This window comes from Panthera pardus, unplaced genomic scaffold (genome assembly GCF_024362965.1).
Source record: "Panthera pardus isolate Hobbes unplaced genomic scaffold, ASM2436296v1 HiC_scaffold_24, whole genome shotgun sequence".
Taxonomy (NCBI): domain Eukaryota; kingdom Metazoa; phylum Chordata; class Mammalia; order Carnivora; family Felidae; genus Panthera; species Panthera pardus.
The window spans coordinates 52,572,427-52,589,046 of record NW_026526810.1 but is presented as its reverse complement, the minus strand read 5'-3'; the positions used below and the strand labels follow the sequence as shown (position 1 = coordinate 52,589,046).

At 44.6% G+C, this 16,620-nt stretch overlaps 1 protein-coding gene across 3 annotated transcripts in view; it reads right to left on the bottom strand.

Annotated features, from left to right (window-relative positions):
• Positions 1-13,629, bottom strand: part of TGM5 (transglutaminase 5) — a 29,223-nt gene extending 15,594 nt beyond the window's left edge. Inside the window, exons 1-6 of one of the 3 annotated variants that reach the window (XM_019442370.2) lie at positions 13,395-13,629; positions 7,649-7,828; positions 7,299-7,544; positions 3,870-3,988; positions 1,280-1,408; positions 486-663 (exon numbers count right to left, since the gene is read on the bottom strand). In XM_019442370.2, the coding sequence (XP_019297915.2) occupies positions 486-663; positions 1,280-1,408; positions 3,870-3,988; positions 7,299-7,544; positions 7,649-7,828; positions 13,395-13,404 (862 nt within the window). In that variant the 5' untranslated portion in view covers positions 13,405-13,629. Of the gene's footprint in view, positions 1-485; positions 664-1,279; positions 1,409-3,869; positions 3,989-7,298; positions 7,545-7,648; positions 7,829-13,394 lie in introns of those variants that run through there. The other 2 variants (XM_019442371.2, XM_019442372.2) reach the window with 2 other exon arrangements.
• Positions 13,630-16,620: the final 2,991 nt, after the last annotated feature.

Genomic DNA, 16,620 nt, shown 5'->3' with positions numbered 1-16,620 from the left:
GAGTCAGGCCTCCAGGCCTACTGAGCATGAGACAACTCCAAATTCAAGGTCATTTTATGTCGACTGCCATCTTTCCTTGGCCCCATGGCCCATACCACCACTCCGATATACATTTCCCTCCCATGTCAAGACCACGCTCTGTGCTCAGAAAGGGCACTAATCAGTTTGTAAGTTTTCTAAATACTTGGCCTTTCATCTCATTCCTATCTTGGACCAAACAATTTCCAGCCAGGCTCCTAGGTTGTCCAAACTCAGAGGAAGAGAAAGGACAGGAAAGTGTTTAATTTCTGCCTCAGAACCATCCTCTGAAATAACTCCAGATACATGAAGCCGGGGTCAGTGAGAAGACATTTTTACAGAGGGGCTTCCTTCCAAACATTCCTCTAGTGGGAACTGTGCAAGACTGGGACAAGAATGGTTCAGAGGTCTAAGACATGAGCCAGTACATTACTTGTTCTCTCCATGTGGCCCTTTCCACTCCCTACCTGTGCACATGATGGCAGCAAAGACCCAGCACTGCCCGTAGCGCACTGGCTGGCAGCCTGTGGCATGCCACTGTTTCAGGATGGCCACACTGCCGGTCCACTCTGCAGGGTTGATGCCATCTAAATAACTCTCACTCCAGTTTCCATTAAGCACCCCATTGTCATCGTTGCTGTTGATCTGAAGAGAAACCATATATAGAACCATTAGAAGCATTCTTTTGCTCAGCAAGATGCGATGTGTGGGCTGCTTTGCAAGGTCTGTGGGCCTGAGACACAAAGGACTCTTCGAACTGGTTTTACCTGGGAATTTCCAGACCTGCTAGGGAAGTGGTGAGGGTAGGAAACTGGCCATTCTGACTTGTCTCTACTGTTAATTAGTTGATCATTCTATTTCTACTACCCCCTGCAAAGCTAGAGGTTGGCTCCAAGAGCTCTTAAAAATAACTCAGAGCAAAGGAAATTTCGAAAAAACAAAAACAAACAAAAAAAAAAAAACCAAAAAAACAAGATCAGTTCCTAAACCGAAGTTATACTCAGCCTTTCCTGAAACATTAATTTGGAATTAATGAAGGTAATGACCCACACCCAGCTATTTCGGAATTCAGCTGAGAAAACCTGTTACCCATATTTTTTCATTAGCCTCATCCAAACTGGCTTTGCCAGAGGGTCCCTGCTCTCGACTCTTCACCCCACCCCCATTGCAGGAGACAACTGTCAGGGGGCATCCCCCAACACACACAGCTTCCTCCCTCCCTAGACATACCCCGGGTGGGCAGAGCCAGACCCAATCTCACCATGGCACACACCACTCTGCTGATGTAGACGGGGCTTCCCCGCAGGGCACAGTCTGTAGCTGGATCAATCTGGAAGTTCAGACTCTTGTCTAGTAGCTCCAGGCAGATGTCTATGATATTCTCTTCAAACTATAAGGGAGATGCAGAGAAGCAAGGCTCCCATGATTGGCACATGTAGATATGACAAGAAATTCATGACCCATCCCACCCAACTCTCCAATGGAGTGGTTTGCGGAATACGATCCCATTTGTAAGGTAACTGTGTCCAGTAGCACGGACATAAACTGCCTCCTAAGCAGGTGCAGGATCTCTGAGCTCTGGTGTCACAACTCACCCAGTTTGTATGTCCTACAAATCAAATCGCTGGGGTTCTTTCCAATGAGTCTGACTGGCTAAAAAGTCAGTTTCTCCCTCTTCTCCTCTCACTCCTGGAGCCTATGGGATGTTCTTGCTAAAACCACGTTGCCTCATCTTCTACCTGCACTTGCTACCCCAACTCACCATTGGCAGCTACTGTTGAGGTACTGGCACGAACTAGCCATGGTACCTGTGACTCAGTCATGCTCTGGAATGACTAATAGTGTGTGAGTTATGGAAGCTTCCCACCCAAAGCAGGCTGACTTGTCCTTCGGGCTTGGTGTGAATGACATTTTATCTGAGGCCTTCCCTGAGCCTGAGCCTGGTTTAACGTCAGTTATAATGATGGAGCCAAGCTCTGTCTTGCTTGCCTGAGCATATACTCTGTCTGTCTCCAGCTGTCCTTGTAACTGTATGCCCCAGACCTGGCATAGTGCCCAGCACATAGTAAGGACTCCATGCATCTTGGTTGAATGAGAGTAAATGAATGCATTTATCCCCATGTAATATTCCCACTGGACAATAAACAGGATTTAGGAACTTTCTCTGACCTATCTTCCCCAGGGGAGAGTTTAATCAGTTCACTTTTCTGCTCTAAAATGTTCAGAGGCCTCTAGACCTTCAGAATCAAAACTCTAACCTCCCCTAACAGCCACATAAGACCCTCCCTGATATGGCCCCTTGTACCTCTCCAGCCTCATGTCTCAATTCCTCCTGCTTCATCATTTTGCTCCAGCATTACCAGATTCCTTGTAACCCTTGCAGCAGACCAAACTGTTTCTCACCTTTGTGTTTTTGCTCATGCTTCCCCACCTTTCCTCACTTGGCTAACTCAGTTCAAGCATCTCCTTTTCTAGGAAGCTTCCCCGATGACTCCATTCCCAACCAAGTGCTCCTCCTCCGGGCTCTCAGAACATCCTGTGCCCATCTCAGTCTTTGCATATCCCACTGCATGGTAAGTAACCTGCTTATGTGACCGAGTCCCCACTATACTATGAGCTCAGGGACAGCATTCAATTCATTTTCATATCCCTAACATCTTGTACTCTGCCTGATATTCAGCAGGCATTCAATGTAAGTTCACTGAATAAGAGACAGGAAGAAAGGGAAGGAGCCAGGGCTCAAAAAAAAGCAATTTCTCACTTTTGTTGCTCACAGATGATGGTAGGTTCCTGTCTACAGGGCCTCTCTGGATCCTCATTTGCCCGTGCTGAGTGAGGGGTTGGGGAGGTCAGTTGGCACCAGTTGAGGCTGCCACGTCTCGTCTTGAAAATAGCCACCTCAGGAGGCCTAGGCTGTGCCTGAGGCCACATGTGTTGGAGTTCTATTTGGGCAAGTCCAGGAGAGGGACTCATATCAAACAGACACAAGGCTCCACAAAGGCTCCTAAGATTTCCAAGCCAACAGCCATCCAGCAGCCAAGACTAGTCTTCTTCCTCCAACAGTGTTGTGGTGCCGGATCCCAGTCTTAAGAACCCTCTTCCCTGGCCTGGCCCTGGACTTCCTGGAGCACCTGTTGTAGGCTGAGCTTTATGTGGGAGGCAGGCCTTGCAATAAGGCAGGAGTTGCAACACATTCCGATTAATATGATGCCATTTTTACAAATACAATCACGTTTTAGAATATGCAGAAGAAACAAAACATGGAGGAACATACACCACTCTGGTGATGGTGCTTAGCATGCCCTTTGTGTTCTAAGTACCCATTTTTAATTTTTTTAATGTTTATTTATTTTTGAGACAGAGAGAGATGCAATAGTAACCGGGAAGGAAGTACATCACTGCTCATTAACATTGCTTTTGGCAGAGATGTTCAGGGACAAGTTTCCTCAGTGTGACGGAACTGATTCTAGGGTCTGTGGTCTAGATAATGAAGATGAAGTGAGAGAGGCAAATGGGGCCCAACTGGAAACAGTTTAACAAACAACAACCAGGCACTGCCATGGCCATCCTCATTATTGTCCCTTTGTCCTCATCATCATGGTCAATAGAACTCCCTGGTGGGTGCCTTTAGCTGTCCTTCCCCCTTAGATCCTGATGTTCAAATCAGACATGATCAGCAAAGAATATCCTCCGACTCATTTAGCTCCCTGGAGTGTCATCTCACACTTTGATGTTACCATTTGTCCATTCTGGGTGAGCCCTGCATGAGAAGAACCCTCCCACCTTGCTCCTGCTCCCCACTTCCCACAAGCCCAGGGCCTGGATGGGCTATGAATAGGGCTGAGACTCACCTGTCCATAGTTCCAGGGACACGGGCGGATCCAATTCTTGTTCCCTTGGTAAATGAAGCCGTAATCATTCACGACATACTCCTGCCTCTGGGGCTCACTGTCCAAGTAGACAGAATCCCCTAGGAATCAAAGTGGCAGGACACAAAGCAAAAAAGTTATCATTCCCTTCCTACCTCATTCCCATCCCCAGAAGGCAAAGTCCTATGGAAACTGAGCTCTGGGGATGGCACTGGGTGTCACCAAAATGCAGAAGAGGAGGTTTCTTGGAGAGACCCACCTTCTACAATCCCTCAGCACCAGTAGCAGGTTCAATACGAACATGAGGTTGAATAGTGAAAATTTACCTTCAGTGGAATTTCTTGGTTTTCAAAGCACATTTACATCCTTATCTAATTAAGGGTAGAGGGAACAGGCTCAGAGTGATAAGTAACTTGTCCAAATCACATGTAAACACAGAGTGAAGTTTGAACAGAGTCCATATGTCACCATATTCCATGATTTTTCTGCTACATTCAACTAAACCTGACTGGAAAAGAGCAAACCAGAATTTAGGGGTTGGCATTAACCTTCTCATGCCTTTTATAGAAATTTAACCTAAGGACAGCATTTAGGAAGTACACACAGATTTGGATGCTAAGCTGTTTATTTGAGTACTGTCTGTAACACTGAAAAGCTGGAAACAACCTAAGTGCCTGGTTCTGGGAGCTTGTTAAATAGCCATGTCCACCACAGAATTCTGTACATACACGATTAATGTAAGATTACAAAATTGTACATATAGGCATCGAAATCTACACGTGATATGTTAAGTTTTAAATGGGTTACATAATAATGTTACAGCATGAATTGACATTTGTTTAAAACATATTTATACCAAGGATTTTGAAGACTATTCTAAAAGATGTTGATAGTAATTTTTTTTTTCTTTTTGCCTGTTGGTATTCTCTAGATTTTTTGGAATGAGCACATATTGCTTTCACGATATAAAAAAAAATTTTTTTAAGTTGAGAATGAACAAATAAATGCCATGGGAGTAAGTGTCCTCTTTGCAGTGTCCTAGAACAATCTGGAAGGCCCACCTAACTTGTAGGTAAAAGTACTCTCCTCAATTCCTCAGAGGCAGCCTCAGACTCAGCCTGCATGGACTCTGGTAGAGTCAGACTCCTAGAGAAGATCCATTTTAATGAGGTCTTGCACCAGTGTGACCAGATCTGCAGGTTCATGATTGAGACCACACATATTCTCCTCACAGCAGGGGCTAGCAGTGGCCAGCACTGCAGGGTGGGGGTCCCTAGCCAATATCTTGGACATGGTGATGGGGTAGCCACTGAACCTGTCTTCAGGGCCTACCAACCCCTAGCCCCATATTGAGTCTTCTGGGACCTAGATGGGGCACAGCTTTAAAAAAAAAAAAAAAAAAAAAAAAAAAAAAAAAAAAAAAAGGCCCTACAGTGATTACTTTCCTCCTCACAGTTCAGGAGAGGCCTAAGTACAAGTCTGAAACCCACAGTCTTGGAGGCCAGGACACGTGTGTGTGTGTGTGTGTGTATACAAGAGAGAGAGATAGAGACAGATAGACAACTGTCCTCCTTGACCCAGTGGTGGAGCGTTTTCATATGGCTAATGGGTAAGAGCTCTGGGCCACTCAATGACAGGGCAGTAGGAGGTGGTTAGAGATGCTAGATCCCAGCCAGGTTCTGGTATGACTCACCTAGCCCCCTTAGAATAAGGTTGGAGGAGCAGGTAGAATGAGAGGGAGGAAGGAGAGAGGATATCCTCCAACTAGAATAGGACTGTTGAGTCTGGCCTCTGCTCCAAAGCCTACCAGACACATTCTCAACTCTCAACTCTTCCTGCCCTTCTTCCCATTCTCTCCTCCTGACTTGTCCTTCATTCTGCCCATACCATGTCTGTATGTCTGTATAACTACTCTGCCCTCAGGTGGATTTAGATTACAGAGATCGTAGGACAGGTGGTACTGGGATATTCCATATATCTTTGTCTAGGACAAACACTGGAAACAGCCAAGATACCCATATATAGGAGACTAGTTAAAAACATTTGGTAGTCCAAACAATGGAGTAATTGTAGCCATTAAAAAGAACATATTGATAGGAAAATATATTCAAAGTTGAATTGTTGAATAAAAAAAGCAAGTTAAATCATGCTATCTACTATATAATCCCACTTGTGGTACAACTGTATAATCACACACATACGTATATATGCATAAATACATATTTGATTAAGCATGGAACAGTTTTGTAAGACTACACGAGAAAATGCTAACAGAATTTTCCTCTGGAAGATGGAACTTGGAGTTTGGGATAAGGTTTTACTTTTCACTTTATACTTTCCTTCCTCCCTCCCTTCCTCTTTCTTTCATTTTTTCTTTCTCTCCTTCGTTCCTTCCTTCATTCCTTCGTTCCTTCCTTTCCTTCATTCTTTTTCTTTCTTTCTTCTTTCTTTCCTTTACTTCATTCCACAAATATTCAATGCAATACACTTCTTATTCTTAGAATGAAAAGACACAAGTTAATTTAAAAATGTGTGGTAAAGGTAGATGTTAATAGTGGTCAAAGTTAATTATATTAGTCTTCTTTTCAAAAGTTTATTTTATTGGGGTGCCTGGGTGGCTCAGTTGGTTAAGCGTCCAACTTTGGTTCAGGTCATGATCTCATGGTTCATGAGTTCAAGCCCCATGTCGGGCTTTGCACTGACAGCTTTCTGCCCTTCCCCTGCTTGTACTCTATCTCTCTCTCAAAAATAAATAAACATTTTTTTTTTTTACTTGAGAGAGAGAGAGAGAGAGAGAGAATGAGCAGGGGAGGAGCAGAAAGAGGAGAGAGAGAGAATCCCAAATGGGCTCTGCACTGATAACACGGGGCTCAAACTCACAAACCGTAAGATAATGACCTAAGCCGAAACCAAGAGTCAGACACTTAACCAACTGAGCCACCCAGGTGTCCCAATAGCTTTCTTTCTTTCTTTTTTTGATGTTACTTATTTTTGAGAAAGACAGAGACAGAGCACGAATGGGGAAAGGGCAGAGAGAGAGACACAGAATCTGAAGCAGATTCCAGGCTCCGAGCTGTCAGTACAGAGCCCAAAACAGGGCTTGAACCCATGAACCATGAGATCATGACCTGAGCCGAAGTCAGACACTTAACTGACTGAGCCACTCAGGTGCCCCTCAATAGTTTCTTTTTAAGTAAAGATGACTTTGCTCATGTTTTAAAAATTCTAAATAAGTAAATAGCAAGTTCTTCCTGCCTTGTTTCTCGTGCTTGGGAGTAGATGCTGAGTGCATACAACTGGGAGGTTTCTGGTAGTCAGGGAACAGGGGTCTAGAAATCCTTGAGCCTGGCTCTCTGTGGCACTGACAAAGGGGCAGAGACAAGGGACCCACACACAGACACCCCACCTTACCTGGGCACCAGGGATTGAAGAGCAGGATGAACTCCCCAAGCTGGTAGGCTGTGACAGACTTCTGGAAACAGTCAATATGAACTTTCAAGAGATACCGACCCACGGCTGCCGTGGGAGGGGCACACAGGCTCACCTCCAGGGAGCTGGCCCCATTGGTCTCCAGAGAGGCAATCCATGGGCTGGGACCATGATGACCTGCCAGGCTGAACAGGGCTCGAGTCCCATTGGACAAGTCTGGTAGGGGTCCTGAGAGGGAAGCAGAACTCAGGCTCTCTGCAGTAAACTCTCAACCCTCCAGAATCTTCCTACACACACACACACACACACACACAGCCCTCAGGGGTCCTCACCAGTCTCAGCCACAAAGATGATATTGTCCAGGCCTGGCTGGAAGCCCCGCTTCCTGAAGTACAGAGTGATGTTGAAGGCCTGGCCCCGGCGAACCAGGAGTCGGTCAGAGCTGATCTCCTCTGTGTGGTGCCGCACATTGTTCCAGGAGCTCTGGAGGTCTGTAAGGGCCACCTCCAGCCCTGCAACAGGGCAGCCAGGGGCATATGAAAGAGCAGGGCTGTAGAGTCTGGTCCAATCTTGCCCACCACTATTTAGTTGTACAAACTTGAGAAAGAAACTTAGCCTCTCTGAGCCTCAGTTTCCAAGTTAGTAAAACAGAATCCATAATACCAGTGTTACAGCATTGGTATGAGGATTAAATGAGGCTTCATGCCTGCAACTGCCTCTTTGTTACTTCCTTATTCCTTCCCTTTCTTGCTTTTATAACCCTCTATCCCCTTCCCCTTTTATGCCCTCCAGAGGTACATGGATTTCTGCCTCTGTCCAACCTCTTTCATAGTCCTGGCCAAGTTTGATTGCTCCCTTCAGCCTAGCATGTCCCCAGATTCACCCCAGCATCCAGTTTTTAGACTCAAGTTAACAATGTCACTTGCCCCTGTGCCAGCCTCCAGGTCTGGTAGTTAACTATTATGCTTTCAGCAATTTGCTGGCTCCCTGACCACCACTAATGTCACATGCCTAATGCCCTGGGAGCTGGGATGCTGAGGATAGTCAAAGAAAGTCCCACTCCCAGCCTTCTGGAGCCTCTGATAAAACACAGATTGATCTCACTACTCTCCAAGTGTGTCTCCCCAAGAAGGGCTCCATTTCTGACTTCTCCATGTTTGGCCATGGTCCTACAGTGGTCTCCAGGCACCTGGGCTCACAACCTTTAAGTCACACTTGGCTCACCCATCTCTTTCTTCGTCTTTTTCCATTCGTATGTGGACACATCCCTTCATTCCATGAAAACATCTCTGGTGTCCACTTGACCCTTTCCACATTTGCATAATTCTGACCTCCTCACTTTACCCTAGTGACCATAACCACTTCCATTAGGTGTCCTGCTTCCTACACCATCCTCTCCTAACACATCACCAGATTATCTTTCCTCAAGACAATTTAATCATGCCATCCTTTTGCTTTAAAAGTTCTGAGATACCCTACAGCCTACCATACAAAAGGCACACTCCTTGACCTGACACTTATGACCCTCCACACCTGGCCTTCACTTACTTGCGTTCTTGCTTCTCAACACTCCAAGCATAGGCCCTCTCCTCCAACCAATCTGTTCCCAAGCAAATGGTAGCCCTACCTGTCCATGTATTTTGATCCTGCTGTAACCCCAACTTAGAGTGCCCTCTCATTCCGTCTGTCCTAACAAAATCTAACCAAATTCTACCTGTCCTCCAAGGCCTGTTGAAGACCCACCTCTTTCATGAAGCCTGCCTGAGCTGACCCACCCTTCTTTCCATCTCCCACTGGCCTAGAGTACTTAACTGCATCACTTATAGTGAAACTTAATTGCTTCATTGAGTTAATATCATGCTCAATTGTTCATTTTTTATCAACAAACTTTTACTGGGAGCCAGTAATTTCAGGATCAGCAAGAAATATTCAGATATTTTTGTAGTTACTTTTTCATTTGTTTGCCTTCTACCACAATATGTAAGCCCATGAGGATACAGGCCTAGCTGTTTTGTCTCAGCTGTATTCTAGATTATAAGAAATACAAAACAAAACATTTGACAAAATCCAACATCTTCTCATAATAAAAAACACCCAACAAGTAAATTACCTCTAAGAAAGGAAGTAAACTAGCTGAAACTGATAAAGAGTATCTATGAAAAATCCACAATAATGAAATACTAGATACTTTTCTCCCTAGGATTAGGAACAAGACTAGGGTATCTTCTCTCTTCAGCATTGTACTAGAGATTCTAGCCAGTACACATTGGAAATAAGTAAAATTGTCTTTATTAATGTATGACATGATCTTGAATATAGCAAATCCTAACAAATCTGCACACAAAATTAGAACTAGCAGATAAATTCATCAAGGTTGTAGAATACAATATGTATATACAAAAATTAATTATATTTCTATACACTTGCAATGAATGAAGTTTTAACCCTGCCTTACACCATATACAATAATAAACTCTAAATTAATCTAAAACTTAAATGTAAGAGCTAAAACCATAAAACATTTAGAAGAAAACATAGGGGTAAATTTTCATTATCTTGGACTTGGAAATGGTTTCTTAGATAAGACAATAGAAGCACAAACAACAAAATAAAAAACCCTATAAGTTGGACTTCATCAAAATTAAAAATTTTTTGCTTCAAGGATATCATCAATAAAGTGAAAAGACAACTACAAAATGAGAGAAAGTATTTATAAATCATATATCTGATAAGGGATTTGTATCAAGAATATATAAAGAATGTGTACAACCCAATGATTAAAAAAATAACACAAATAAAAAATGGGCAATTGATATGAATAGACATTTCTCCAAAAAAATATGCAAAGGCCAATAAGCAAATGAAAAAATGTTAAACATCATTAATCATTAGGGAAATGCAAATGAAATACCACTTCACATGCACTAGAATGGCTCTAATAAGAAAGACGGAAAATAACCAGTGTTGGGGAGGATGTGGAGAAATTGGAACGCTTATACATTGCTGATAGGATTGTAAAATGGTATGGCCACTTTGGAAAACAGTATGGCAGTTCCTCAAAATGTCAAAAATAGAGTTACCATATGATCCAGCAATTCCACTCCTAGGTATGGACCTGAGAATTTGAAAACATTTGTTCACACAAAACCTGTACATGAATGTTGATAGCAGCACTATTCATAATGGCCAAAAGATGGAAACAACCATCTGGTTATTGACCACCATCTGGATATTGGATGAACGAATGTGGTATATCTGTAAAGTGGAATGTTATTCAGCCACATAAAGGAATGCTGAATACAGTATAATATAGATGAAACTTGAAAATATTATGCTTAGTGTAAGGAGCCAGATACAAAAGGTTACATATTATATGATTCACTTTAAGTTTATTTACTTATTTTGAGAGAGAGAGGAAGAGAGGGAGAGACAGAATCCCAAACAGGTTCTGTGCTGTCAGCACAGAGCCTGATGCAGGGCTCAAACTTAAGGACTGTGAGATCATGACCTGATCAAGAGTCAGATGCTTAACCTATGGAGCCACCCAGTTGCCCTATATAATCCAATTTATATGAAATATTCAGAATGGGTAAACCCATAGAGACAGATGGTAGATTAGGGTTTACCAGGGGCTGGAAGTAGGAGAAAATGGGGTATGACTGCTACAGGGTATGGGGTTCTTTTTTTTTTTTAATCATTTAAACATTTATTTATTTTTTGAGCAACAGAAACAGAGCACAAGCAGGGGAGGGGCAGAGAGAGCGGGAGTCACAGATTCTGAAGCAGCCTCCAGGCTCTGAGCTGTCAGCCCAATGCAGGGCTCGAACCCATGAACCGCGAGATCATGACCTGAGCAGAAGTCAGATGCTCAACCGACTGAGCCACCCAGGTACCCTGGGTATGGGGTTTCTTATGAAAGAAATATAAGCATAATGATCAGCACATTGTAGGTACCAAAAGATGTTTGCTAGTTTGAATAGAGTTCTCTATCTTTTCCATAATCACTCTGCACTTATTTCAAATTCAACCAACACCTCACTGAAGGCTTGTCTGCTATGTGCTGGGCACCATCCTAGACACTCTATCTCATTGAGTCCTCACCACAATGTTGGAGGGATGAAATGTCATGTCATTCACACTTGGAGATGGGAAACAAGGTTCAGGCATATTAAATGTCTTTTCTAAGGCTGAACCTAGGGTTACTGGCCTAAGTCCCGTGTTCTTTCCATTACTCAACAGTTGCTGCCATTGCTGGTCTTCAGAAAGGAACCAGCCTACTAATAGCTGGGAGAGCACCTGGCTTTCCCCTGGTAGTAGAAAAAGAAGCTCATCCCTTTTGGAGACCAGCTGACTACACAGATCATTTACTGGCTCCAATTCAGGTTGGGCTGATGACTTAGACTCCTCACTAGGTATGGCAACATCTGCCTGACAGCCAGCACTGGGGCCAAATCTCATCCTCTGGATACATCATGGGTCAAGTTAACTTCTGCATATAATGCTGGGATTATTCTTCACCCCACACACCAGACTTTCAAATAGGAAGTACATTTACTATTGGGCATATTTGTTCTCCTTGATGTGAGGGGATGAAGGGGAGTAAAATGATCAGAGAAATAGAAAGGAAATTATAGGTAGAATCTTCAAAGTAATTGATCTCAGTATCAATCCTAGAGAGACACTCCCACATGAGTACAGAGGCATACATAAGAATGTGCCCTGCAGCATTGCTTATATAACTGGAAAATGGGAAACAACCTAAATGCCCATCAAAATGGGATGGATAAATAAATTACTTACACCCGTACTATGGAGTACTTTGCAAAGTGGAAATTTTTGAGGTGGATTTAAAGGTACTAATTGGCATGGGTAGAGCTCCAACCACATACTGTTGAGTGAAAAAAAAAATCAAGTTGTAGAAAAATATGTACAATGTGATTATACCATGATATTTATGATACTTATACCAAAAAAGCTAGTCATATATATATATAATTTTACATATGTACTGATCTTATACACACACACACACACACACACACACACACACATGCACACACAAATATAAATATGTAGACAAAAGACCATGATTTCTCTTAGATATGACCACAGTGGCCTCTCTGGAGATGAGGCTGGGGTTGGTGGTGGTGGTCAAGGGACTGTAACTTTATCTGTAATTATTGTCTTATTTTACTTCAACTGCATATTCATATATTTCTTGTGTAGATAAAAATCATTTTTCAATTTTTAAATATTTATTTATTTTTGAGAGAGAGTGAGCAGGGCAGGGCAGAAAGAGAGAGAGAGAGAGAGAGAGAGAGAGGAAGAGAGAGAATCCCAAGCAGGCTCCATGCTGTCAGCACAGGGCCCTACTCTCAGGGCTGTATCTCACAAATCGTGAGATCATGACTTGAGCCAAAATCAGGAGTCAGATGGTTAAGCAACTGAGCCACCCAAGCACCCCCAAAATTATAAAAATTTAAACAAAAAGAGTAAGTGAAGGTGAAGCTGTTAAATATGTAGAAATTTGAGCTCATTTTTAGAAATGGTTTCAACTAACGAACTAATCGTCAAAGCAGCTTTCTAGAGAGGAAATATAGACAGAACATATTAGCTGAAATGAGGAACAGACTTTCTGAAGTGGGGAAAAAGAGAAGGTTTGAAGATGCAGAGAATTTCAGAGCCAGAAGAAAACTTCAAGTTCATCCTGTCCACCCCGCCCCCTCACGTTTCAGGCAAGGGGGCTGGGAACTAGAGAAGTGACTTGCTAAATGTTAAGGCATCAGCAAGTGGCAGAGGACAGGCTCCCTGACCCACTAATCCCTGGCCCTGCCCCGTCCCACTGGGCTATGGAAGCAGGCGTGCTGGTACACAGCTGTTTGGCTATGTTTACCAGCCGGCCTCCAGCTCGTTTCGTGGGTCTCTGACTATCAACAAATTCTGAAATTTTTGGGTTCTTTCAGCCTGAGTTCTTTATTTACTCCTTTCTTCCTCTGAATCCATTCTCCCCTTGACTTCCTACAGTCTCTCTGTCTTCCTTCTTCCTTAGCTCCTGCAGCCCCAGGGAGCCTCCCCTACCTTGCTCCATGGCCGCTGTCTCTGGTTCCTGGGCCACTCTTCACAGAACAGCTGGGTGGCTTGGAGCTTCAGGAAACTGGTCCTGGTACGTTTGTTCCCCCTTCCATCTTTAAGACTCCAAGAGACACCGAAGGCAGGGTGGCTGCTGCACTGCCACCTGCTTACTGGGCAGATCACAACTGGTTTTCTCACTTGCCCTCAGGTTTTTCTTGGCAGTGTTGCTCAGCTGGGAAGAAGTGTGGAAGCCAATGAACTCTCAGGGCCTTATGCCATGTGAGCATTTGATAGCTCTTGGGCAATGAAGCATTCCATGGCAGGTGTTGTACTATAGTGGGGGAGCCAGGTGGGAGAGGTGAGCTGATGGCCTCTCTGGGGATGCAAGGGGCTGTGCCCCTACAGGAAAGAATACCAGGGTCCCAAGACTATAGCTCACAGCTGGGAGAGCCTCTCAAGCCTAGAACTCTGGCTTGCTTTTATCCTGAAGGGCCACTTTCTAGATGTCAAATGCAAAGAGAACCCACTCTGGATCACCCTTGGTATGATTTTTTTGGTATTAGTTTTTGGGGCAGAGCTATTGTGTTGGGTGAGACTGGCCAGGTGAAGGCGAATCTCAAATAAAAGGAGTAGAGGAAATAAACTTGGGAAGATGCATGGAGGAGTTCTGGAAATAAGTAAGAAGGTAGGAATGCCAGTGGATGTCCTTGGTTCTATTAAGAACAAACAGTACAAGTCCTGGGAGTGAGCATGCAGGGAGAAAAGCACAGATGGGAGGAGACAGATAGAAGGAGGGGAAAGGGCCCTTAGCAGGGAGTGGGCAGGACACCCTAAAAGCCCTGCCCCCGCCCCCACCCTGCCTTTCCCTCCTGTGGGAACTTCCACTGCATTCCCTGCTTTCTGGGTCCCTTAACCTCCCTCTTCAGGAACCTCACTCACCACCATCTGCCCTCCTTCCTGTATTTTCTACTTTCCTTGTTCCCAGTCTGCTCTTACAGTATTAGTATCCATTCACATATACAATTCACTATTTCACACACACACACACACACCTTCATTCCAGAATGGCATCACTCCCCTCTCCCCTTCCTCCAGCATTTCTGGTCCATCATCCAGTCACTCTGGGAGAAACCTGGGTGCCATCTCGTATTTCTCTGTCTTCCTGACCTCCCTTAGCCCATCAGCCACTGAGTGCTGCCAGTCCAACTCTTGATTATCTCCTAAAATTAGCCTATTCTCCTTGGACCCTTGGCCCTGCCTTCACTGAAGCACCCTGTGCCTGGACAACAACTCCTAACCAGTCTCCCACCCGTCCTTTTTCCAAATGAGCCATCACAGTGATGTTTCTGAAGTGCCAATTCAGCCAGGTTGCTCCTGGCTTACAATCCAGCAGTAGGTCGAGTCCAAACTTCTCAACATTGCCCACAAATCTCTTCAGGATCTTTCCTTCCTGCCTGGAGTCCATTCAGGCCAAATATCTGCCGTTCTCAGATGCAGATCTGCTTTCCTGCACCTGTTACTGCACCTGCCAGTCTCTCTCTTTCTGAAATGTCCTTCTCTCAGTTCTCACCTTTCTCAGATCCAGGCTCAAGTGCTGCCCCTCCAGGAGGTCTTCCTAACACCCCCTCTCCACCACGCCAGGCATACCAGGCATTTAGGGGCACCCCCTTTTCATTCCCTATTAGCCTACTCATACTCCACGTTATAAATACTTAGCCTATTTCCCCACCAATCCCCCAGGAAGGCATGGCCTATATCTTATTAATCTATCCCCAGTGCTTACTAATGATAATGGCTAATAGTGAAACTACCGGAAGAACTAGTGACATCTTTTCAGTTCCAGTGCATCATCCCACTTAATCTTCATGCCATTCCCCTGAGTTAGGTACTATGATTGTTCCTATATTACAGGTGAGGAAATCGAGCCTTAAAGATATTAAATAGTTTTCCTAAGATCACTAAGAACTAGTGGAACTAGATTTCGCACACAAAAGTCAGACTCCAAAGTCGTGCATAAATGCTTAATGCAGTATCTGAAGCATGGCCAGTTTTCCAGTTCATATTTGTTGACTGTGCAATTGAATGAATTAAAAGATGATCCATACACGAACAAATGGATAAGTGCCTGAACCCACTGCCACATTAGTGGAAATGGGTTACCTTGGGGAGAAGGAGGAGGCATAGGCAGGAGAGCTTAATTGTGAGGAGAAACAGGAAGGTGAGTGCAGTGAGGGCGGGTGGGTCTGGAGAGGTGAAGGAGCCAAAGAGGAAGGTGCCCAGTGGCCATCCGACAACAGCAGCCTATTTCATGGCACTGGGCTAAGGAGCTGGCTTATAGGTTTAGCTTTTCATTTGATTCCTACAAATCATTAGTCAGAAGGTGTGTGTTGTGTGTGTGCTGGGGGAGGGAGGCAACTCTGGTCAGAGCGGCTTGTCTAGGGTAAGGGAGGCAGAGGAGAGCCAGGGAAGCTCAGCAGAGTTGATGGGCACCTTCCTGTTTGGAGGGAAGCAGGGCTGTGACCTGCAGGGGAAGGGCACAGAGCAGATCCTGGGACACTCAAATAGGGAGGTGTGGGCTCACCTGCCATCCCCCTGAACCAGCTCTACCAGGATGGGGGTGGGGTACCTCCAGACCTTTCTAAGACTCAGAGAGACTAGGATGCTAACGTTTGGCCCTGCCATGAATTCCCAGTATGCCCTCAGCCACATTCCAGTTTCCTTGTCTGTAAAATCAGGGTCCATGGGCTCCATGGGAGATTCCCTCCAGACAGTAGCAAAGGGAAGCATGAATTGGCAGATCCAGGTGGGTTCCTCTGCCTCCTCCATTTTCTTTTCTTTTTAATGTTTATTTATTTATTTTTGAGAGAGAAAGAGAGAGAGCAAGAGTGAGAGACGCTAAGGGAAAGACACGAGAGAGAATCTGAAGCAGGCTCTGCACTGTCAGTGCAGAGTCCGATTCGGGGCTCGAACTCACAAACCGTGATATCATGACCTGAGCTGAAACCAAGAGTCGGACGCTTAACTGCCTGAGCCACCCAGGCACCCCTGCCTCCTTCCTTTTCTATGATCAGAAATGGAGACAGTCACTCAGAAGAGGTGACTAAACCAATCAGGGACCTCTGCACATGAATGTACTTCACAACTTACAAAGCCCTTTAGAACACACTTTCTCATTTGATCCTCACAGTAACCCTCTGGGGGCTGGCACTGCTACTATTGTCTTGCACCTGAG